Source organism: Enhydra lutris, unplaced genomic scaffold (genome assembly GCF_002288905.1).
Source record: "Enhydra lutris kenyoni isolate GAN:26980312 unplaced genomic scaffold, ASM228890v2 scaffoldscaffold21, whole genome shotgun sequence".
Lineage (NCBI taxonomy): Eukaryota > Metazoa > Chordata > Mammalia > Carnivora > Mustelidae > Enhydra > Enhydra lutris.
Window position 1 is genome coordinate 66,580,914 of NW_019154105.1, and position 25,298 is coordinate 66,606,211.

At 51.3% G+C, this 25,298-nt stretch overlaps 1 protein-coding gene across 3 annotated transcripts in view; it reads left to right on the forward strand.

The window, feature by feature from the left end:
- Nucleotides 1–9,980, forward strand: part of LOC111149183 (HtrA serine peptidase 3) — a 28,356-nt gene extending 18,376 nt beyond the window's left edge. The window contains exons 7-10 of one of the 3 annotated variants that reach the window (XM_022506126.1): nucleotides 4,924–4,935; nucleotides 6,452–6,492; nucleotides 8,044–8,139; nucleotides 9,495–9,980. In XM_022506126.1, the coding sequence (XP_022361834.1) occupies nucleotides 4,924–4,935; nucleotides 6,452–6,492; nucleotides 8,044–8,139; nucleotides 9,495–9,660 (315 nt within the window). In that variant the 3' untranslated portion in view covers nucleotides 9,661–9,980. Of the gene's footprint in view, nucleotides 1–704; nucleotides 740–4,923; nucleotides 4,936–6,443; nucleotides 6,493–8,043; nucleotides 8,140–9,494 lie in introns of those variants that run through there. The other 2 variants (XM_022506125.1, XM_022506127.1) reach the window with 2 other exon arrangements.
- Nucleotides 9,981–25,298: the final 15,318 nt, after the last annotated feature.

Below are 25,298 nucleotides of genomic sequence, written 5' to 3' on the forward strand. Positions count from 1 at the left end.
TCCTTCCTTCCTTCCTTCCTTCCTTCCTCCCTCCCTCCCTTCCTTCCTTCCTCCCTCTCTCTCATCCTTCCTTCCTTCCTTCCTTCCTTCCATCCATCCATCCACCTATCAACCCACCCTTCCTTCTATCCACGCATACACCCACCCACCTATCTACCCATCTGCCCTTTTACCCACCCTTCTACCAGCCACTCACCCATCACCCCTCCCTCCTTCCTTCCTACCTCCCTCCCCTCTGCTCATCCCCAAGGACTCCCCCTTTCAGCCTGCTGGTCATGCAGCCTGTCCAGGAGGACAGTCTCTCCTCCAGCGGAGTGGAGCCCAAGCCCCCAATCCTTGGAAAGCATCTTCCACTCAGCTCCATCTCCCTGTCCACGTAGGGATGTCCGGCTCTCCCTAGCCAGGCCTGGATGGCCATGAGCACCCACCTGAGGGAGGCCTAGGCCAGGCATGGCTGACTCTCCCCAGTGAGGGCCTGCCCATCACCTTCTTAAGGTTGGTGGTCACAGCTGCCTTCCAGAGGAGGGTCCTATGTCTCCTGATCTCAGGAGCTTTCCTGGTGCCCTCCACTTTCCCGCCTTTCATCCTAGCCCAAGTGAATGTCTCCCTCCCACCATTTTGTCTCCCGTGCCCACCTGGCCAGTGTCCAGACCTGGGCCATTCCACTAGTGCCACCTTCAGATTGCTTCCATGTCTTCTCCCAGCCCCTTCACCAGCAGTTTACTGAGAGCAGGGGGCTTCCACATGCTTGCCCGATCCTCCAGGATCCCACCAGCCAAGCACACGGAGCCCAGTGCAGCCAAGACCAGTGCCGTGAGGACTGGTCATGTGAAGAACCCCTGTTGAGGACTCCATTGGGCTCATCAGTGTCACTCATGTGAAGATGGCCTGGAGAGCCAGTCTTACCTGCAGAAGCTGAACGATTCTTCTCTTGGACGGGTGGGGGAGGGGCATCTAACCCCACATCTTTTCTCCTTGGCTGCTAGGAAGCTCAGAACTTAACCCAGGGTTGCACCTTCCTACCTGTCATAGTCTTGGTGATTTCTCTAATAACTGAGCTTTTCTAGTGTAATTATCCTCCCCCATAAGGATGCCCTTGACTTTGGCTCCCTTCCAGGAAATTGGCGGATCTGCCTTTTGTATAGACTGAGCTGTTGGGTGACTGTTTGTTAGAAATCAGATGATAGCGTCCCCTGGCTTCTTGCCTCACTTCCTCTCCCCTCTCAGAACCTACCAGGGGCCAGCAGGGCCCATTCCTTTGTTGGGCAGAGACTCTCCCTGTCAGTGCCGACCTCACCGCAGACACGCTGGGAGACTCAGCCCCTGTCCCCAGAGCTGTCTCCTCCCCCAGGACATGTGGACTGGTCAGAGAGCCCAACAAATCTTAGCTGGACGACTGAATCTATAATTTAAAGCCCTTCTGAAGTTGGTGTTCACTTCTGCTGTTTTGTCTTAATAAAATCATCAAAATACTTAAACCAGGTTAATCTAAAGTTCTTTAAAACAAGCCATCCTTAAATTAAACCAAGGAAACATTAAGGGGGGTTTCTTGTTCCTGTGTAGGGCTATGGGGCACAGAGGACTCTGGGGTTCTCTGGAGGTGAGAGGGGACACCATGCTGGTCCAAGGGAACCTCAGCTTCAGGCTCCAGGAGGGATTGGGGGTTCACCCCCGGGGGCGTTTGGGTCAGTGGGGCTGGGTGGTTATGGATGTCAGGCCCTCTGTGAACGGTGGGGTCCCATCCAACCTGGGGAGTGGAAACATCACTTGTCTCCTGCCCTGGGGGTCTCTGTGTCCTGTGCGCCCAGGGAGAGCTGCAGGGAGGCCCTGGAAGGCACATTTCCTGGCCTCCAGGATCAGGCAGACTGGGGACACCTGCGGGCGACATTGTTTCCCCTGGACCAGGAGGCAGCAGCCAGAGGCAGGGGTGTGAGGGGACAGCACCATGCTTGGAAGCCCAATGTCCCTTCTCCAAGGTGCGGGAGGCTCTCCTGAGCTCGGCTTGCCCCAGCCCAGTGGTCGGGACCAGTGCTAAGCGTTCACTGGCTTTGTTGCCTCACACCAGTCCAAAGTGGTTTCCTAGCATGTGGAGCAGGAAACAAAGTCAGGCCCCCCAGCCCACCACCTCCAGGTTCCCAGCCCAGCACGTGGGACCCTCCACATTTGGGTGATCTCCCTGTGAAGGAGGAGATGCAAAGTTGTCTGCTGACCCAGAAACTCCATCAAGCCACCCTGTCCCAGCCCCACTGCCCGGGGTTTCTGGAGAAGCCACATCTGGCCGAGCCTGCTGGTTCTGGGGTGTGCAGTGGGCTTCCAACCAAGGGCCCTAACGGGATGGCCTCTGCCTTACAGGGGGCAGGACTGCACCTCTGCCGGCCAGGGTGCTGCTCACGCACAAGCACTGGAAGCTCGGGCTCCTTCCTGTTCTGAAGCGTGACCTTGGGGCTCTGGGCAATGCTGACCAGGAGCCAGCACCAAGGCTTCTGCCTGGGTCTTTTTCCTACCTCTGAGGACCTCACCCCACCTGTGGATGGAAATGCCGTCTAGGGAGTGACTCCCAGATTCCCATCTCCAGCCTGGCCCCATCGTGGAGCACTGCACCAGGTTACGCAGCTGCCTTTGCCTCAAAAACCCTTCCCAGCCAAGGGGTCCTTTCAAAATATAGGGCAGACCATGAGCCCATCTCTGCTGGGAACTGTCCTGGGGCTGCACCTGCTGGGGGTAAACACCAGAGCCACCAACCCAGCAGAGCCGCCAGCAGGCAGCTTCCCCTCCCTCCCAACCCCCAACCCTGCTGGCCTCCTCTCACTCGGGGGGCCATCGATCCCGACCATCGATCTTCTAAGTGAAAATGTCAGTTGAGATCTTTTGCCCTCTCTAAAAAGTTGAGTTGTTTGTGTTTTTCCCAGGTTTTGAGAAGGGTCCAGATACATTCTGGATGGGAGCCTTTGTCAGAGAGATGAGCCGAAATGTCTCCTCCTGCTGCTTAACTTTTCATTCTCCTGATAGCGCCTTCAAAAAGGGGTGTTTTATCCATTTCTATGAAGTCTCCTTTGTCAATTTTTTTTTAATGTGTGTGGAATTGTATCTAAGAAATCTTTGCTAGCCAAAGGTCAGGACTATCTTCTACATTTTCTTCTAGCAGTTTACTTTCTGAGGTCTTCACATTAGGACAATGATGCATTTTGAACTAATTTTTTTAAGAGTGCGAAGTATGAATCAAAGTTCTCCCTCTTTTTTTTTTCCTGCGTTGGAGAGTCAATTCCAACATCATGTGTTTTTCTCCACTAAATTGCTTTTGCCCCTTTGTCAAAAGTAGAATGAGCCCTTTCTGTCCCACTTGTCTGTCTGTCCTGAATATCACCGCTCTGCTGTGTTTTCAGGTCAGGTGACATCAGTCCTCCCGCTTTGTCCTGCCTCCAACATTTTTTGGTTTTGCATTTCCAAATGGATTTTAGAATCAGCTTGTCAATTCCTGATTTCAATTTCAATTGTTTCAGTTGTTCAATGTTAAAGTTCAATTTCCGATTGGTTCGTTACCAGGATATACAAGTAAAGTTGATTTTCGTATGTCAATTAGTCATAAGAGATCCCATGACATTGACAGCTTATGCTGGTAGGAATTCCTGTGGGTTCTGTCAGATTTTGCACACAGATGGTCCTGCAGTCTGTGCACAGAAAGAGTTTTGCATCTTTCTTTCCAGTCTGGATACCTTTTCTTTTGTTCTTGCCTGGCTGGAGTCTGACTCTTACCCACAAGTAGGATGCTCACTCAACATCTCTTGAAGGTGTCCTTCCTCAGATGGAAAAAGTCCCCTTGAATTCATAGTTTTTCCTAGGAACAGATGGGGTTAGAAGATTTTGTCAGACACATCTCCACACCTTTTGAGATGACGGCTTTCCTTTGTAGTCTGTTAATATGAATTGCATTGGCTGATTTTTGAATGTTAAACCGTCCTTGCATTCCTAGGATAAAGCTCCCCCATCGTGATGTATTATTATTAGTATATATTGCTGGATTTGATTTGCTGAAAATGTTTAAGGGTTTTTTGCCGCCATCTTCATGAGGGGTGTTGATCTAGTATTCTCTTGCAGTTTTGGGTACAGGATGATGGTTGGGTGGTTTTTAGGAAGAACACCCCTCCTGTGCCTCTTGTCTGTCCTCAGTTCTCTGCTATAACATAGCTTCACTTCTGACATCCTGGTGACCAAATGCAAGGGGACCCCCTGTACCAGCAGTCTGCCCTACCGTTTCACCCAAGTCTGACACTGTCTACGTGGAGAGGGTGTCAGAACCCATGGTTAAGGTTGCACAAGACCGCCCCCCACTTCAGGTGCCAATCACAAGTCCAGCCTGTCGTCTGTGCTTCTGGTGCACCAGCTGGAGATGTGCGGTTCCCACAGCCCCCTCCTTGGTTTTGATCATTTGCTGGAGCAGCTCACACAGCTCAGGGAAACAGTTTACTTGCTACATTGTCAGTTTGTGTGTAAAGAGGTAGAATTCAAGAACAATAGGAGAGGTGTACGGGGTAGGTCTGGGAAAGGACAAAGAGCACCTCCATGTCCACCAACCTGAAAGCTCTCTGACTCTCCCTCTTGGGGTTGTATGGAGGCTTCACTGTGTAGGCATGTTTGGTTCAATCACTGCCATTTGTGATTATGTTCACCTCCAGCCCCTCACCTTTCCCCAGAGGCGGCATGGAGGTTGGGGCTGAAAGTTCGACTCCCTAATCACATTGTAGGCTTCCTGGCAACCAGCCCTAAACTTAAGGTCTTCTCAAAATCACCTCAGTAACAAACACTTGGAAGTGGTTGAAAGGGGCTTGTGTTATGAGTAACAGAAGACACCCTTTGCACATTTATCACCGTGAGGCTATTTCAGGGGCTGGCAGCAAAAAGATGTCCCCAGAGTGCTTGTCATAGGGAATTACAGAAGTTTTAGGGGCCATGTGCTGGGAACCATAAATGAAAACCAAAACATATACTTCTTATTATAAATCACAACATCACAGAAGTATTCACTCATTTTCAGTTTTCCAGAAGAGTTTCTGCAGAGCTGATCCTATTTCTTTCCTAAACATTAGGTAGAGTTCTCCCGTGGGACAACCTGGCCCTGACGTTTTCTTTGTGGGAAGATTTTTAACTACAAAATAGAGATGGGGCTTCTGTGGTTATCTGCTTCTTCTTGAGTGAGGTTTGGCAGTTTGGAAAATTCAAGAAATGTGTGCATTTTGTCTGAGTTGTCAAATGTGTTGGCATCCAGTTTTTCATAATTACATCTTCTTACCCTAGCAGTACCATAGGCTCTGTGGTGATGGCTCTTCTCCCATGCCTGATCCTGATATGGATAATTGTCTTGTCTTTTTCTTTTTTCTTCTTTGGGCTGATTAGTCTGGCTGAAACCTTATTGATTTTATTGATCTCCAAGAATAAGCTTCTGCCCTTCATTTATTTTCTGTTTTGAATTTGTTTTCTATCTCATTGATTTCTAGTCTTTATTATTCCCTTTCTTCTGCTTACACTGGGTTCATTCAGTCTTCTCTTTCTAGTTCTTATGGTGAAAGCTGAAATCAGTGATGTGAGACATTTCTTCTTCTCTGATATTGGCACTCTGGTACTATTAATTTCCCCCATGTACTGCTTTACCTGCACCTCACAAATGTTGATATGTTGTTTTCTCATTTTTATATAGTTTTAAATACTTTCTAATTTCCTTTTTGATTTCTTCTTTGAAGATGAGGTATTCAGAAGTGTGTTATTTCATTTCTAAGTTATTGGAAATTTTCTAGATACCCTTCTATTACCAATTTCTACTTTAATTTCATTGTGGTCAGAGAGCACGTTTTCATGATAAGCCATTTTAATTGTGTTGAGACTTGTTTTATGGTTCCAAATAGGAAAATGTTATTTCTGGGGCTGAGACACCTTCTAAGTCACAGACCGGCAGAGCCAAGGGGATAGAGCTGCCAGCTTGGGAAGTTGTGTGTTTAAGTCTCCCAACTGGAGGGCTTGGCACATGGCCAGTGCTCACTGGGCATTATTGGCTAATGTTATCATTTATGGGGAAGGCAGGAGAAGGTAACAAGTTCATATCTGAACAGGCAAGTTTGGGGAGCCTGCGAGATGGAGGCTAGGGAGGAAACCTCCACTGGCTGCTGGGGTTTGGGTGTGGGGTTCAGTGGCAGAGCAGCTGTGGGAGCTGCTGTGGTTGCATGGGGCCTGTGGGCAAGGGTGAGCAGGAAGTCACCAGACTAGTCAGGACATCTCCGAGCCCCTCAACAGCAGCCTGGAGGACAGAGACAGTTCTAGGCCTGTGACCACATGGGATGGATCCTGCTCCTTTTTGCTCCTGGGGGGGGAGTTTCCCAACCCACCTGGCCCCTCAGGGTGCGCAGAGGCTTTCATAGTGACTCTAACAAGGTCCTGTCATGTTTTGTTCCCAGATTGGAAGAAGCGATTCATCGGCATACGGATGCGGACCATCACATCGAAGTGAGTGTCTGAGGATGCAGCCCTGCTGCCCATCCACCCTCATCCCTCCCCTCCTCTCCCAGACCCCACCCAGCTATGCCCAGCTGCCTACGGGTGTTTCTGTGTGCCAGACACACTCAGATTCCCAAGCCTCTGCTCAGGCCAGCCCTCTGTCAGCAATACCTTTCCCCACTTTGTCTAATAGGTTCCTTCAGTTCCCTCAGGAATCCATTCAGGTGCCCCTTCCTCGAGGAAGCAAGCCTTTTTGGCTGCCATAACAAATTACCACGGACTTGGTGTTTTTTTTAAACAATAGGAATCCATTCTCTTGACATTCTGGAAGCTAGTGGTCCAAAATCAGGGCATCAGCAGGTCTGTGCTCCCACTGGAGGCTCTGTGGGGAGAATCCTTCCTTGCCTCTCCCTGCTTCTGGGGGTTCCAGGTGTTTCTTGGCTTGTAGTCACACCACCCCAATCATCCACACGTAGCCTCTTTCTCTTATAAAAACACCAGTTCTGGGATTTAGGTCCCACCCTAAGTCAGAATGACACTACTTAGATATCCATAACCAATAGAACTTTAAAGACTGTATTTCTACACAAAGTCACATTCTGAGGTTCTCGGTGGACACAAATTTTGGGGGAACACTGTTCTACTCCCCTTGAAACTCAAGTGGGAGGAGTACCACCTTTCCCCCCTGTATAGCTGTGCTTCCCTTCCAAGCATTGCACTGGTCCCAGGGGATGGAATTACCTCTTGTGCCCTGCCCCCCTCAACTTTGAATCTGAACTCCTTGGGAGTGAGAACTGTGTCCTACTCATCGGTATCACATCTGTAGCAGAGTGGGTGGCTGGAAACACTGATAGTAAAATAAAGGGTGGAGTGTGTGAGGGCAAGGAGAGAGAGGGAGAAGGAAGGGAAGCAAGGCGAGAAAAACTTGCCAAGTCAAGTCCAAGGATTTGGAGAAGGAGGAGGAGCATTGCATGCTGTGGGGAGAACTAAGGCATGCTCAATTGATTATACTCTCAAAACTATACAGTCCTTAAAATGATGATTTTTCCCATTTAATCAACTCTTAATCTAAATTAAATCTGACAGCCATTTGTAATCCAGACCAATATACCAAACTTTCTATTAAATGTGTTCTTTCTTTCTGTCTTTTCATCCATTCACCCATCACACCATCTGTCTATCCATCCATCACACCATCCGTCCATCCATCCATCCATCCATCTCTCCATCCATCCATCCATTGATTCATCGATTCTTCTACCTTTCCTTCTTTCTCATCCCTCCTTCCACCCACCCTCCCATCTATCCAACACCCTTCCCTATCCACATTTCTAATCAACCACCTTCAGTAAACTTTCTCTTGAGGAGCCCATGTCAAGTGGGCAACACTGAGAAGAACAAGTGACAACCCAGAGTGGTCAGTGGTAAAACAGAGTAGTGTCAGGGTCCAAAGGAGATGCCTCTTCTGGCCTGGGTGGTTGGAGAACAGCAGAGTTTTGTGCCACAGAGTTAGTTTAGAGGCTCAGAAAAAGTGCATTCATTGTGAAACTTCTTTTTCAGTTTGGTGGAAGAACTAAAGGCCAGCAATCCAGACTTCCCATCGGTCAGCAGTGGGATTTACGTGCAAGAGGTTGTTCCAAACTCACCTTCTCAGAGGTAGACCACCCTATGAGAAGCAGGGACCCTGGACAGGAGGAGGGTGGAGTTGCGTGGGCATGAGGCCTAGGGTGGGCCCGCTTCAGTGACCTTGCATGACTTTGAGCCCCGTCCCAGCACATGACATGGCACAGAAATGGCAGGTGGGATTCTGGTCTATCGCCTAAGCCACTCCTAAGCCTCTCCACCCAGGCTGGAGAGATGATGTACCCCCTTAGAGAATTGGCAGTATCCTTCCTTAGCCCAGCATGTCCTTTCCTTTGGGTCTTGAGAGACAGAGTAGTGGAGAGCACCCCCCTCCTAGAGCTCAAACCCCAATCCAGCCCAACTCCCACCAGCTCAGTGGGCCCACCTGGGTCTTCCTGGGCCTGTTTCCCCATCTGCAAATGGGCAGTTAGCCTACTCTTCCTCCCCTGAGGAGGCTTTGTCAAGATCAAATGAGACAAAGCACCATGTTCTTTGAAACCACCGGGTACCAGAGAACAGCTGACTGTCTGCAGCACCGTGAGCTGAGGCAGCCTGTGGAGGGCAGGTGCCTCATGCTTGTATGGCTGATCCAGGCCCCAGCTCTGTGTCTGGATGGTGGGTGGGGTGCACTTAGTCAGCAGTCTACACGGAGATCCCCGGAGCTGGAGGTTGTGCTCGGGGGTCCGTGAAGGGCGAGGACAGGGTGTGGGGTAGAGAGGAGCCAGGCAGGCCGGCCTCCAGCCCCACAGGGCCCCCTCCACCAAGCTGGACCCCTCTTTCTGTTTTCTGTGGTGCCGCTTCAGAGGTTGTATGGGGAGAGGCGGGCCCTGGAGCACAGGTGCTCGGTCCGCAGCTGGCCTGCAGTAGAGTTGTTGAAACATAGGTCTGTGAATCAATGAATAGCCACCAAACTCAGTCCCCTTATTCAGGGTTTCAGCAGTTACGGGGAGGGACCACGGCCAGTCTTCCTTAAGAGCTAGAGTGGTGGGCTCAGTGGCAAGGGTGGCCGCTGCCAACCAAGGCTGCCTAATGAGTCAGCCCTCACTGCAGCCTGGACCTTGGAATCTGCAGCGTGTTCCCACATGGGACTGTAAGGTAGAAACTAAGGCTCAAAGGGGCCAAGGCCTGCCCTGCGGCAGCCCAGCCAAAAAGGCTGCAGCCGGAACTTGAACCCAACCCTCATAATGTAGAGAAGAAGCAGGCTTACAAAGCACTAGCCTATGGTAGGACATGGGTTTCCAGCTGGTATAAACACCTTGTAGTCAGGATGTTATTCTTACCTGTTGAAATGATTTTTCTTAAACCGCTCCTGTTCAATCAGATTATCCCCTGAGTGGGGTCTGGGCCTCGCAGGGATGTGCGGTGACTGGGTGTCTCTCCATTGGCAGAGGGGGAATCCAAGATGGCGACATCATCGTCAAGGTCAACGGGCGCCCTCTGTCAGACTCGAGCGAGCTGCAGGAGGCCGTCCTGACCGAGTCCCCTCTGCTGCTGGAGGTGCGGAGGGGCAATGATGACCTCCTGTTCAGCATCGCGCCAGAGGTGGTCCTGTGAGCGTGGGACCCCACGTCACTGAGTGCCAGAGCCTGCAGTCTGGGACAGGTGCCAGCCCAGAGGTCCCATCCAGAGCTGCTGCCTCCCACAGGGTCAGGACGAAGGACCACGGACGGTCCTCAACAGAGCCGGTGGCCTCCTTCTGGCTGTCCAGGGGCAGAGTCACAGGCAGGGTTTGGCCAGGGACCCACCTCAGCCTTCGGGAAAGTTGGCTTCCAGATCACAGTACCACGGGGCAGCCGGATGTCCCCCTCGTACAGATGCTCCTGAGGGCCACCTTCCAAGTGCCCGGGATATCTCGAAAATTCCTCTGGAGCTCCCCACAGGTCCCAGCCTCCCTTCTATGGCCCTGCCTTTACACCTGTCCAACCTCTGTCTAAATGCCCAACCCACTCCTACCCCACCCTCCCCTCCGAGTCTCCTGCTCAGGTCAGTTCCCCAACCCATCCTCCCCTTGGAAGGCCTCCCAGCCCCTGCCCCACTCCATGGTGCCCACCACACTGAATGACCAGGGCTGTGGCATCCACCAGCTGGAGGCCCTGGAGGGCAGCCATGTCTGACCACCTTGGGGAATCAAATGTGGGCAGCTGGCTCAGAGCAGGCCCCGAGGGCATGTCCCCTGGCTTCCCAGCCAAGCCCTGTGGCTGGTGATGATGTCACCTTCTGAGGTGGGACAGAGACTGGCCAGAAGCAGAGTGTCTGACACCGTCTGGAAGGCTGCTTGTCCCCCCCAGAGGTGACCACAGGGCGCTGGGCAGAGGATGCCTTCTGACGAGGGTGGGGTTGCAAGGACTGAGCCGGCTTCGCCTCCCCTGTGCCGCTCTGCGCGGGGCTATGGACTCACGGAATCACCCCTAGAGCGGCAGGGGGGCACGTGTGTGTCAACGTGTACATGTGAGCTTTGCTGTACAATGGATTCCCCGTGTTGCTTGTACTGTATGTTTCTCTACTGTATGGAAATTAAAGTTTACAAGCACATGGTCCTTAGCCAGCAGGGGTGCTCCGGGAAGCCCACCCCTGCCAGCCACAGCTTCTCTTGAATGGAGAACTGACACACCAGCCAGCCGAGGGCCAGGGGAAACCACCTTGAGCACAGGGATATCGGGCCAGCTCCCCCACCTTCTCCTGGTCTGTGGTCTCAGGCAAGATGCTTTCCTGCCCTGGCCTTACCCTCTTGCAGGTGTAGACAGGACACAGATAGCACCGCCCCCAAGGCAAGAGGTGGGGGGTGCTTGGAAAGGTGCCCGGCTTGCCACGAGCCCCAGCTAAGCCACGCTCCGTGTCCCCCAAAGCCTCTCTGTGTCTGCTCCAGGTCACCTCACCCAGCGATGGGGAAACAAGGCAGGAAGAGACAAAACAGATTGCCCAGGACCCAGCCGGGGGCAGGGGGCATTGAGAGTTCTGACTTGCCCAGGGCAAGCTCCCGCCCCCACCCCCGGGGAAGCAAGTGGGGGCACCCAGCTGATCTGAGAGGGAGGGGCCCAGGCCTGGGTTCTGGACCCTTGAGTCCAGGAAGATAGAGAACCCCCTGATCTAAGCCTCGCAGGGTGACAGGGTCTGTCCCCAGCGAGCCTCTGGACAGCCGTGTGACCACCGACCACCTTCCCCTTAGGGAGGGGTGGACAATTGCCAGTCTTCATGCCCTTCCACACTCCGAGAGCCTGAGGCTTGACAGGTCCAGACTTAAATGGGCCCGCCACAGGGCAGTTTTGGAAGGTGGCCTCAGCTAGCGTGGCAGCAGCGGGAATTCCGTGTGGTACCTGGAGGGACTCACGGGACATCCCTGGAGATGGGCATACCAGGCATTGGTGAGGCTGCGCGTGTATGCCCCGTGGCGGGCCAGTGAGATGGGGAGAATCAGACCAAAGGGCGCGCGGCATCCACACCCAGGAAAGGACCAGGAACTGTCACAAGCAGCTTTTAATGAGGTCACCGTGCTGTGGTTCAATACCCCAGTTTCACAATCCTTGGGCTCCAATTACCATGTACACTGAGCACTCCTCTCCACACCCAGGCCAGCACGAGGCCGCGGGTCTACTGTGGGGGGAATGAGGTCCTGGCACCCGGCTGGCCTGCGCAAGGCTTAGCCACCTTGTGCTGTGTTGGGGAAAACCCTCAGGCTGGGGGGCAGAGGGCCCCGGGCACCCGAGCTACCGCGGATGGCGAGCCCACAACTGTCCCTTGCAGCTGTAGGAGACCTCAGACGTGGCAGGGGTGTGGGTTGCAGGCAGGGCACCAATGTCCCTGGCTGTTGGGGATCTCGGGCATTTCAGGCCCTTGGCCCCAAGGTCTGCACCTGGGATGGACTGGGCTCCCTGAAAATGGCCTCCGAGGGCATCAGTGGCAACCAAACTGTCAGCCTCACCCCTCCCCAACTGCTGCTACCCTGAAACCCTTGAGTCTGGAGGGGAAGGAAAGAAAGGGGGCAGGAGCAGGACCCAGCAAGGGGGTGGCCACTGCCCAGAGAAGAGCGGGACTTGGTCAGAAGGCACCTGCTTTGCTGCAGTCAACACTGAATTAAAAGTCACATAAAGGCTCCTGACTCAGGGTCTGACCCTCAAGGTGTCCCAAAATGTCACTTCCCATCCTCTCACTCACTGCCATCAGCCCCATGGATGACCAGGGCCATCCCCCCTAGTCTCATATTATCCATCTGGGAAGTGGAAAGTGGGATGTGGGGGTCTCTGAGCTCAGGAGTCAGCCAGGCCTGGGCTGTGGTCTTGGCTTTGCCCTTTCTGGCCAACCCGTGTTGGGGACTCCAGCTCTGGGCTACTGCACCCAGCGAGGCCTATGCCTGCCGCTCCCTGGGGAGGAAGGCGCCCTCCCCTGATTTGGGGCCTGCAGCAGTGGGGTTGGGCTCTGTGGTGTTCAAGCCCTCTGTCCTCCGCCAGCCACCCAGCCCTGCCCCCACCCCTACAGCTGGGAGAAGCCGACTTCCCTGATGGTCCTGCAGCTGCACCCAGCGAAAAACAACTTTTCCAGACCCTGCCAGCGGCCAAGAGATGTTGTGCAACCTTCAGGCTCCTGACGCAAGCCCCGGTGGCTGGGTTTACAGGCCACCCCTCCACTCTCTGTCCTGGGAGCTGTAAACGGGGTGCTGACAAGGGCAGGCCCCTCAGGGAGAAGCACCCCGTTCCAGCTTTGGGGGCCCCTGTAAACACCTGGAACCCAGGAAGGATAGGACCAGAAGGAGCATCACACGTCCCTGGCTCCAAACGCCCCATTGGACAGGGGTGGGAACTGAGCCCCAGAGGGTAGGACATGGGATCACATGTGAGCTCCCGGCTGGCCTCTGGGGGACCAGGGCTGGGCTGGAGCAGACAGCTGTGGCCACAGCTGCACAGGACAACATCAGCTGCCTGAGCTCGTGGGGCTGGGCCAGGCTCTTCAGGAGGGGCTGGTCCTGAGGGTCACGGCCTCCTCCTCCTTCCAGGGCCCCTCCCCACCCCCAAGGGGATTACTGGATCCAGAACACGGATGACAGAGATGGAAGCTCTGGAATGGGTCAGACACCAAGGAAACAGCAGGGCACCTGCCACTGTTACCCTGGCTTGAGCAGTGCCTGGGGACACCTGCTCTGGCCCTGTGTCTATGTGGACACGCCTGTCCCCCGGCTGCCCTGCTCTTGGTCCACAGTCTTCAGGTCTTCTGGGGTCCGGCTCTGTACTCTCTCCCTCCGCTCCACCCGCTTTCTCCAGCCGTCACCTGTCTGTATAATAATCCACAGCCGGGGAGACCTCACAGCCATGGTCAAGTGAAGACTCCTGACACAGGAGCTTATCCTGGATGGTCCAGGCAGGACCCAGGGTCACAAGGTCTCGACTGGAGGGAGACAGGATGGTCAGAGCGGAAGATGTAGGGACAGAAGCAGAAGCTGGTGGGATGTGAGGAAGGGGCTGGGAAACATAGGGAGCCTCTAGAAGCTGGAGGAAAGGGTTCTGCCCTGGGGCCTCCAGCAGGAGCCAGACCTGCCAATGCTGACTTCAGCACGTGGCACATTTGCGCGTACACGACACATATCCACAAAACTGTTCGGCTCTCAGCTGTACCCGTTTTTGGTGTGATGCATACCTGGGGACATTTCTTTTCACTCCGCACATCAGGATTACACCTACTTTTCCTGGATTCAATTTCCTCCTCTTTTATACATTTCTTTCTCATTTCGGTTGAAATGTTTCCTCCAGGAAATGTTTTCACAAAGGAGCATGGGGGCGGGATGATGAGGGAAGGGCTGACATGCGCAAAACGTTTTTGTTTTCTTCAAAATCATTTTTACTGTGAAGTGTGACCCACGCACAGAAAAGTGCCCTAACCGAACCTGTGAATGTACAGTTGACCCCTCGGACATAGTGGGTGTGAGAGGCGCCGAGTCCCCAAAATGTAACTACTGATAGTCTACTGTTGATCGGAAGCCTTACAATAACAGAACACATGGATGAACACGTATTTTGTACGTTACACGTGTCTTATACCGGATAATAAAGTAAGCTAGAGGGGGAAAAATATCACTGAGGTAGTCGCAGGGAGGAGAAAATATGTTTACAGCGTTGCTCCATGTCTTTCAAAGAAACTCCGTGTCTAGGCGGACCCTCGAAGTCGGACCCGTGTTGTTAAGGGTCATCAGAAAGCCAGCGCACATCACCACCCCCAAGTCGAGAGCCAGGGCGCTGACAGCACCCCCCACCACTGCCACATCCCCCCCTCAGAGGCTACTGGCAGCCCTGTTCTTTGGTAATCACCCCTCGGGTCCCTTCACGTTCCGTGGCCGGTGTGCACAACACCCCTCACGAGCGGGGGTTTGCCTGTTTCTTACAGCTGTGGATGGAGTCACGTAGCATGTCCTCACGGGGGTCCGGCTTCTCAGACCTGAGATTTGTCCATGCTGCTGTGTGTCGCGGTAGAGTGTTGCTTTTCGTCATTGGGTGACATCCGGCCCACGTACCCCCAGCCTCTGGCTGACAGCCATCCGGGCTGCCCCAGCAGGGTACTGTGGCCATGCCGTGAAGACGTGCCCAACTCTGTGTGCATGTCCAGTGTCTTGTGTGAGAGTTTGTTGGGCGTGTGCCTGGGAGCGAAGCTGCCGGTCATTGGGTGTGTGGGTACCCAGCTTTGGTGGAAACACAAGGTTTTCAGAGTGGTTTTACTAATCGGCCGCAAGGTGTGTGGTCAGCCTGGAGGTTGAGACAGTCTGTGGGTACAGAGCAGGGTGATTTCAGTGTGCAATTCCATGGCCCCTCAGAGCTCAGGCGAGTTTCCAAGTGCTCATCAACCTCTAGGCACCCGTCCTTGTGCGTACCCTTCAAGTCAAGGTTGTTCCCTACACCTGCCTCTCCCTCATTGCTGGCTAGCTCTCTTACACACCACGGAAATGAGCTTTTTTTTCTGTTTTATGCCCTGAAAATGCCTTCCTCCTCTCTGCCGCTTGCATTTCTCTCTCCAAATGGTGTCCCTTGATGAGCAGAGAGGTTGGTTTCAATAGCCCAACTGACCAATCTTTTCCTTTATGGCTCATGTCTTCATGTCTGATCTAGAAAATGTCTTCCTGGCCCAGCTCCCTACCTTCCTGTTAGCTTCCTGAGGCTTGACTATTTCATGTTTTACACAAGATGACACTAGGGTGTGGAGCATAGGAGAGGTAAGTTTCACTTGTTCCATGTGGATCTATGGATATCTAACTGTCCCATAAACCACGATTTACACAGAAAACTATACATCATCTGGAGAAATAAGTGAAAATGTAAATAAATGTGGGGGCACCCATGTTCATGTATTAGAAGCCTGAAGCTCATGTCACCTCTCTCAGAACTGATGTATAGATTCAATGTCTTTCTAGCCAAGTTCACAAGGGGTGGGACTTGGTAAATTTATTCTAAAACGTATGCAGAAAAGCTAAGAATCAAGGATAGTATGCACTCTTGAAGTACAGCATGGAGGCTTTATGGCCCTGGATGAGAAATTCCGTCATAAAGCTGAAATAACTAGGATGGGGTGGCATTGGGGCAAGGACACAGAGAAAGATCAGTCCAGACACACATCTACATGCATATGGGAGCTTGGTTATGGCAAAGAAAGAAGGACCCGTGTTGTTAAGGGTCATCAGAAAGCCAACGCACATCACCACCCCCAAGTAGAGAGCCGGGGCGCTGATAGCACCCCCCACCACTGCCACATCCCCCCCTCAGAGGCTACTGGCAGCCCTGTTCTTTGGTAATCACCCCTCGGGTCCCTTCACGTTCCGTGGCCGGTGTGCACAACACCCCTCACGAGCGGGGGTTTGCCTGTTTCTTACAGCTGTGGATGGAGTCACGTAGCATGTCCTCACGGGGGTCCGGCTTCTCAGACCTGAGATTTGTCCATGCTGCTGTGTGTCGCGTATTAGAAGCCTGAAGCTCATGTCACCTCTCTCAGAACTGATGTATAGATTCAATGTCTTTCTAGCCAAGTTCACAAGGGGTGGGACTTGGTAAATTTATTCTAAAACGTATGCAGAAAAGCTAAGAATCAAGGATAGTATGCACTCTTGAAGTACAGCATGGAGGCTTTATGGCCCTGGATGAGAAATTCCGTCATAAAGCTGAAATAACTAGGATGGGGTGGCATTGGGGCAAGGACACAGAGAAAGATCAGTCCAGACACACATCTACATGCATATGGGAGCTTGGTTATGGCAAAGAAAGAAGGACCCGTGTTGTTAAGGGTCATCAGAAAGCCAACGCACATCACCACCCCCAAGTAGAGAGCCGGGGCGCTGATAGCACCCCCCACCACTGCCACATCCCCCCCTCAGAGGCTACTGGCAGCCCTGTTCTTTGGTAATCACCCCTCGGGTCCCTTCACGTTCCGTGGCCGGTGTGCACAACACCCCTCACGAGCGGGGGTTTGCCTGTTTCTTACAGCTGTGGATGGAGTCACGTAGCATGTCCTCACGGGGGTCCGGCTTCTCAGACCTGAGATTTGTCCATGCTGCTGTGTGTCGCTTTATGTATAGTTTTCTGTGTAAATAGCTTTCATTTGATATTAAAAATGGTATCCTTTAATTTTTGTTTTAATTTCCCACTTTGCTGGTGTATCAGCTTGTTTTTAAGATTTCCTATTTTTCATCATGTTTTATGCTGGCCTAATAGACAATGATCTAGCCAAAATCACCTGTTAATTCTCACAGTAGCTTATTTTGGATTTTCTACATATTCAGTCACATCACATACAAATAATGAAATTTTAAAAATTTATTTACTCCTTTTCAATCCTAATCCTTTTCAATCCTTTTCAAAATTTAATCCTTTTCAATCCTTTTAGTTCTTCTTGCCTCACTGCGCTGGCTAAACCTCCAGTTTAATGTCATGCAGAAATAATGAGAATGGACATTTTAATCTTGTTCCTGATCTCAATGGGAAATCTTTCAACATTTCACCATTAAAAATTATGTTTGCTGTAGGTGTGTTATAGTTACGCTTTGTCAGCTTAATAAAGTTCCCTTTTATTCCTAGTTTGCTAAGGGCTTTTATTATGCATGAATGCTGATGTTAACCAAGACGTTTCCGCTTCTACTAACATGATTAAATGATTTCCTCCCTTGTTCTGTTAATGTAGGGAAATGCATTGATTTAGAAATACTTTACCAACCTTGAATGACTGGACAAAACAGAATTTTATTGTGATATCTTATCCTTTTTTATATTCTTGCTAATATTTTGCTTGAGGTTTTGTGTTCATAAATGCACTTAGGTCTGCAATCTCCCTTTTTCCTAAAGTCCACAAAGGACTTTGCTCCTAAAACAGCCTTCTGTGGCTTGGGCAGTTCCTACTCCCTTTCTCTTCTCGGGAAAAGTTTCATGTAAGATTGGCGTTTCTCTCCTAAATGGTGATAGAATTTAAGAATAGGCATCTATTCCTGGAGTTACATTTGTGAGAAGGCTTAAATAATGGTTTCATTTTCTTTAATAGCTACAGGACTATTTTGATTTTCTATTTCTTCTTGCGTCAGCTAAGGTGAGTTGTATTTCTCTGAAAGTGTGTTCGTCTAAATTTTCAAAGTATTGGCATAAAATTATTCATAATTTCCTCTTTTTATTTTTTTTAAAAATTTTTAGTAGTTTCTATATCGAGCATGGGGCTCAAACTTGTGACCCTAAGAACAAGAGTCACATGCTCCACCAACTAAGCCAGATAGGTGCCCCTCCTCTTTTTATTTCTTAAGTATCTTCAGTTTCTATAGTTATGTCCCCATTTTTATTCTCGACATCACTATTTGTGTCTTCTCTCTTTTTTTCTTGCTTAGTCTTGCCAGGAGGTTATAAATTTTATTACTTAAAAAAAACACACACAGGGGCGCCTGGGTGGCTCAATGGGTTAAAGCCTCTGCCTTCGGCTCAGGTCATGATCCCAGGGTCCTGGGATGGAGACCCATGTCAGGCTCTCTGCTCTGCAGAGAGCCTGCTTCCCTTCCTCTCTCTCTGCCTGCCTCTCTGTCTACTTGTGATCTCTGTCTGTCAAATAAATAAATAAAATCTTTAAAACACACACACACACACACACACAGAGCAAGATTTGGTTTTGTTGATCCTTTCCATTGTGTATTTGTTTTGTTTCCTATTTCATTTCTGCTCTTACACTTATAATTTCTACTTCCTTTTTTGGGTTTCATCGACCTCTCCTGTTTTTCAATATATGCACTAGAAAGTAGGACTTCCCCCTGATGCTGCTTCAGCTGCCTACTCAGGTTGTTTTTTCTGGAAATCTTTTTAGGTGATGCTGCACACTGGGTTTGGAGATGGGACCAGACAACCTGCATCTGCAACCTGCATTTCCGCTTTACGACTTTCTAGCTGGGTGGTCATGGCCAGGTGACTTCTCATTCCTCAGTTTTCTCATCTATAAAATGGGGATAATCATAATTCCAACCCGGGATTAAATAGTTAAAACCCTTTACATAGTGCCTGGCACAGGGTACACATTCAAAATATGTCACTAGCTGTCACCCCTCTGCTACCTCCTTCTCTCCATTTCTTTGTCTTTGGCTATCTAAACTCAGGAAGCTCTCTTTGACTTTTCTTTTAATTTATCCTCTGTAACTCTTCCAAAAATCTTTCTTGTTCTCAAATTGACTCTTTTTTTCCCCTATAGTAACCAGTTCTTGTTTTATGGATGCCAAATCCTTTCAGGATAGTAATTACTATGTTTTTAGGTCACTTCTCTGAAAACAGAGTGAACTCCATTTTCTTTGGAGTCAACTTTGCTTCTCCACCTCAATCCTTCTCCTGGCTGTTGCTGTTTCTCCTCTAGTATCAGCTGGTCTTTGTTTGTCTGCTGGAACATGTGACTTAGGGACTTGGCTAATTAATGGAAGTGCATCATAGCTGGCAGCTTTCTCTGCTGAGAGAGAAGCGGGCCATGATCGGTGGGTCCTGGGCTCTGTGCCTCCTGGAAGGCTTCACTGAGGGTTGCAGGATGGGGCAGCCAGGATCCTCATCCCACTGACAAAACGAAGAGAACTTCCTCTGGAATGCCACCCTGCCTTGGAGACTTCGCATCTGCAGAGGAGCTGGACGGTTTCCTCTGCAACCAGCTCAACTCACCAGCAAGCAGACCTCCATCCTCTTCCTTCTTCTCCTTCTTCTCTGCGAACCCAGGTGGCTCTCCTGGCACCTCGGGGCTCCCTTGGCCCATTCCCTCAGCTGTGACCCTTCTGCTCCCAGCAGAGACTGGTGTCCCAGAATCTTGTTAGGATCTTCCATTAGTTTGTGCCACTGCTCAGGCCCAAGCAGCTTTATAAACTCTGTACTCACTCTGTACCTCACTCTGTACCTTCCTCCAGTCATTTCCCTGGGACTGGGAGATAGAAGGAGAGTAAATGCACACCTGGGTCCAACAACTTGGATAAAAATGTCTTTAGTTTTATTTCTAGCTTTCTTTACTGAGGTCTCCTCCCCACCACCCGACATGAGACTGTGGGAGTCAGCACTGGGCAGGGAAGGAGCAGACTCCTGCTCAGAGCTGGCTGCAAATCCTGGTTCTGGCCTGCGTGGTAGACTCCCTGAGACTCACCACATGAAGGTTGTTAATATGCACGTCACGAAGCCCCTGAACATTCCCTCCCACCTGAGTGTGTCCTGGTAGAATTAGGAAAAGCTTCCTGATCCTCCAGAAACTTCACTGCAGCTTCCCAGAAAGTACAGCAGTAGGGAGACAAGTCTGCCCTGACCTTGGATTTCAGCGGCACAGTCTAGAGATGGGCTAACCAGGGGGTGACATAGCACATAGACAGACCCCAAGGTCCAGCCCACAGTGGACCCCCTGTGCCACCAGTCCCACTTCTGGTTCTGAAAACAAACCTTCCAAACAGCCCCAGCTCGGCCCCCTCTCCTCCTTCAGCTGACAGGGCTCCCAGGAACTCCTGGCCCTCACGTAGGCATGGGGACAGCATTCCTTCAGGTGGCACGGGGATGCCTGAATCTCACAGGCAGGGCGTAGACGTGGTGGCTTCCCCACCACGACTTGCCCACGTGGAGAATGGCCCTCACATGGCTTCTTCCCCACCTGCTGAGCTCCGTGCAAACCTCTTGATAAAACAGGAGCCTAGTAAACTACAGGCCTCTCCAGGCAAGGGGGGCAAACAGGACCCCTTGTGTATTTTTTCATACACTGAAATAAAACAATAAAGACCACCTTTTAGGTAAATGGAATGTCCATGACCCAAATCACAGTGTTTCTGAGAAACACACAATCTTTACAAGCCCTGCCTCTTGTGTCTGCCTTCCCCCAGCTCACCTGTTCTGCAGCCGGCCACACAGAGACCAGGCCTTCCTCTGTGTTACTCCTCTGCAGCCGTCTGATACAGCCCTCTTCACCCATGCTTCAGGCCCACCCGGGTCCTTGAGGCAACGTGTGACTCCAGTGCTTGGGGCACTCTGAGCAAATTCATCCCACAGATGGGCATCCCCCATGGGGCCTGGGCTCTCCTCCTGCCAAGGCATCTTCCCAGTTGCCCTCCCGTGCACCTGGAGGACCCTGCAGCTCCAGGATCCAGCACACCCACGCGCTTCTCAGCCTCCTCGAGCTCTCCCGCAGCTTCCCTGCAAACCCTTTCTACTGCTGCCCTGCCTTTGGCTTACCTCTAAGTTCTGCCCCAGCCAGGACCCCCTTTATCTACTCACTGTCAATAGTAATGACAGACTTTTCAGATAGCAGCACTAACACGATTGTCACTGAGGAACAGGTGTGCAGAAATAAATGCGTATCATGGGATGGTGACAAGAGGAGCTGGCAGGAGGTGAGGGTTGGGGGGACACCCACATGCCAGCACTCACACACACAGGGCTGAGGCTGGGTCCCCAGAGGCAAGGCCAGAGACAAGGATGTGGGCGTGAGGGCTCTGTTTGAGAGGTGACCCCCAGAAGCACTGTGACAAGCAGAGAGTTTAGCCAGGGAAAGAAAGGAAGCTAAGGGGCGGTGAGCAGGTCATTGCTGTGGCACCTCTGGGAGACAGTGTGAGCCACGCAGCCCGGTCCACCCGAGGGGACAGGGAGCTGACTGTGGCCCAGCCCCCACTGTCACTGGCTAAGGGCTGCTCTGCAGGCATGTCAAGCTCACTTATGCAAAGTGGCAGTAAGATGCTGTCCACGTGCCCCTAGGTGGTCATGGGGAGGGCATGCAAACAGCTACCCAGAGCATCTGTGGCATATGGACATGTCCCCGGGGCAGGCAGACACATGAGATGCTGCAGGAGGTTAGAAATTTGGCACCCCTTAAAACACATTTTAAATCCTTTTTGCTTTGTCGATATTTTTATTTTTATTTTTTTAAGATTTTTATTTATTGATTTGTCAGAGAGAGAGCACACAAGCAGGGGGAGCAGCAGGCAGAGGGAGAAGTAGGCTCCCCACTGAGCAAGAATCCAGATGCAGGACTCGATCCCAGGACTCCAGGACCATGATCAGAGCCGAAGGCAGATTCATAACCTACTGAGCCACCCAGGTGTCCCTGTTGATATTTTTAATATGAAAAAGGGTTTAATTATGAGATATCTCAAACAGATATCTTCCAAACAGCCCCAGCACAGCAAAGAATAGAAAATATAATTAAACTGTGACCTTTGGCCTAGCCCTGATACACTGTAGCATCCTGATACATGTGTTTCCTGTACTCTCCTTTGAATACACGTAGCCTCCCATCTAGCCTCCCATCCACCAGAGGCAGCTGCTGCCCTGATTCCTAGCAGCACATGAGTCATCACTTGGCCAGCGGGTTCTGCTGTGGCTGTGATGGACGCGGGGGTCAGTACAGTGGCCACTGCTCCATGGGTAAGGGCTCTTTTCTCTCTAGAGGCTTGACGATCCTATCTCTGTCTTTGGTGCTTGGGGGGAGGACGAGCACTGACAGCGGTTCTAGACAGTGGGCGGAGTGTGCAAGGCTTGCGAGCTGGCCCTCTGCGGAGGGGTGTACAGAACCTCGCCCTCAGGCTCCTCGAACACAGCGATGGCAGCCGCTTCCACACACAGCTGTCTTCCCGTGAAGAGCTCTAGCAAGTACCGCTTTCTTGCCATTGTTTCCTTTCCAGTGGGGCTTGAACACCTCTCGTGCTTGGTGCCCCCAGCAGCTCATCCACCCTCTGTCCAGGTCTGTGCGTCCCCTCCCATAGACACCTGTCCCCACAGCGTACACGTGTGTGTGCATGTGCGTGAGTCTGTGTGCACACAGTTGCTGATGCCGGGACTCTCCATGCTCAGTGCGTGCCGCTCTGAGGGTGCATGAGCTCACGGGCCAGGTGCTCAGGAAGTTTGCTGAGTCACGTATCATGACCTTTTCATGGATTGTTCTCCACGTCAGAGGACAGAGCCCCAGACCCAGATCCTGGAAACCACCCAAATATCCACTGATGGAGGAATGGCCAGCCAATATGGTCTACCCACGCAGGGGATGCTTTTCAGTCTTAAAAAGGAAGGACGTTCTAACACCGGCCACCCCACGGATGACCCTGGAGGACATGATGCTCAGTGAGATGAACCAGTCTCTGGAGGACAAATCCTGGGTCATTCCACTTAGAGGAGGCCCCCAGCAGCGTCGAATCCCCAGAAGTAGAAAGTAGGTGAGGGAGGGGACTTTCAGGGTCTGGTTGGGAGAGGAATGGGGAGTTAGATTTTCTTGGGGACAGAGTTCCAGCGGGGGGAAGATGGAAGGCGCTCTGGGGATGAGGGTGGGTTGGTCGTACAACACAGTGAGTGCACTCAACGCCACGGACCCAGACATTTAAAAATACGGTTCAGATGGACTGTCTTGTGTTATGTGTGTTTTACCACAATAAAATACTTTTAATGGTTAAAATGTTGGATCTTATATATATTTTACTCCAATTTTTAAAAAAGATTTTATTTATTATTTATTTGACAGACAGAGATCACAAGTAGGCAGAGAGGTAGGCAGAGAGAGAGGAACAGAAGCAGCCTCCCCGCTGAGCAGAGAGCCCGACACAGGGCTCAGACCCAGGACCCTGGGATCATGAACTGAGCCGAAGGCAGAGGCCTTAACTCACCGAGCCACCCAGGCGCCCCTACTCCAATTTTTAAAAGTAAAAAAAAGAATCCCCCCTCCGCCCCACCCCTGCACATTGGTACTCTACATACATAAAATAAGACAGTCGGCTTCCCCAGGCTGGTGTGAAATTGGGGTCTGGTTTTTCACATCTGTGAACACAATCATCCATGGAGCTTGACCATGTGCCGGCTGTGTGTCAGGCATGAGATGCCTTATTCTCAGTTGGATGAGCACACCACCCCCCAGTAGAAGCACTGCCATCACCCCAAACACACGCAGGAGACCAAGGCTCCACGTCAAATGTGTAAAATGTGGCAGCCCATACATTAAATCCGGCTCCCTCTGACCAAGTGTCCCGCCCACTGGGCCTCAGCTTCCCACCCTGTGGAAAAGACAAGCTGTATTCAACGACTGCATTCTCCAATCTCTCTGGAGTGAGTGGTCTGCGCTGGGCTCAAGAGATAACACTGATGATCACAGAGTCCGTGCCCTCAAAGGACTCCCAGTCTGGCAGGAATGGTGTCTTAGTATGATCCCCACAGAGCCAGCACCCAGCCTGGCATGGCAAGCAAGGCATGCCTCCTGGAGGAAGCGACATTTGAGCTAGCTTTTGGAAATGACTAGGAGGAGGAAGTTCTGCAAAACAGAGAAACAATGTCATGGAGAAATTAAATCTGAGATCTTTGCGGTTCAACAGACCTAAATTCAAATCCAAAGCCTCCCATTTACTAGCTGGAAAAGCAAATAACTTCCCCTCCCTGAACTTCAATTTTCTCATCTTTGAAATGGGAAACCAGTGCATTCATTGTGGGTTGACGATGTTCATGGAGATCAGACGCGGGTGAAATATCTAGTGTAGGTCCTGCCAATAGTAGGCATGCAGTAAGGAAGCTGGGGCTAATACGGTCTCTGTATTGCTAAGATGGCCCAGAAGGTCCTCCCTGCTCCCATCCAGTGGCTTTCTAACTTAGAAAAGTAATGATAAGAACAACTAACTCTCTCAAGCACACTCACTTCAAGCAAGTAGGATTTGTACTCTCTCCCTGAAGTTTGCTGGCACCGTCGTCTGCCTGAGTAGAAAGTTGCCCTCTTACGAGGTTAACAGGCTTCTGCATGCATTTTTATACTGTATTTGGGTAGGAAGCATTGACGTGTCAGGTCATCCAAGGGCTGGGCTGTAATCCGGCCTCCGTCCACTGGGAGTTAACACCTCTGCCAACAGTCCATGTCATCCACAAATAGAGCCATTTTCTATTTTGGTATCTCAGAGAGGGCCTGTTCATGGATGGGACCCAAATTGGCCACTGTCTTGACAATGTGTTTGCATTTAGAGCAGAATTGGATCTAAAAATATGCTTCGGAAAGGTGGCCGCTGAAGATAGTATTCTGCGTGGCCAGTGGCAGGTTTGGGGCTCAGGGTGGATCCTTGGCTGAGAATGTGGGGAGCATATACTACCTTGCCTGCTGCCTTCATAGCTCTGCCGTCTGAGAATGCTTCCCTGTCTCCGAATGCTGCTCTTCTGGGAAGCCCTCTAGACCACCTGGCTGGGGGCAGCCTCCTTGCTCCTTCCCTATTGTCCGTTTACTGGCCCGTCTCTCCCAGGAGACTTAGCTCCTTGAGGACAGGGTCCATGTGATTCATCTTTGCTTTCCTAGCACTGACCTAGGTGCTTAGTGAAAGCTTTGAGTTTGAACTTACCTTGTCTCTGCCATCCCCAACTCTGTGACCTTAGGCAAGTCACTCACCCTCTCTGGGAATCAGTTTTTGGACCTGGGAAGCAGAAGAGCAATCCCTCCTCACAGGGGCGATTGTGAGGCTCAGAATATCCAGGTGCCCCCATCTTGCTGCCCTTAGACTCCTGTACCTAAAAGAGCAGATCTTTCACTTGGAGCTTCCTGGGTGTGGGACTCACACTGGGAATAAGAAAGGTACACTTCAGAGAAGATTCATTAGGATTAATGGGATAATTCCGGTCAAATAAAATTAAACTTCTATCTGGCACTTAGTAAGTGTCCCCAATATATTAGCAGCCATCACCATCACCATCACCACCATCATCATCACCACCATCACCATCAACACATCGACATCATTATCACCGTCACCA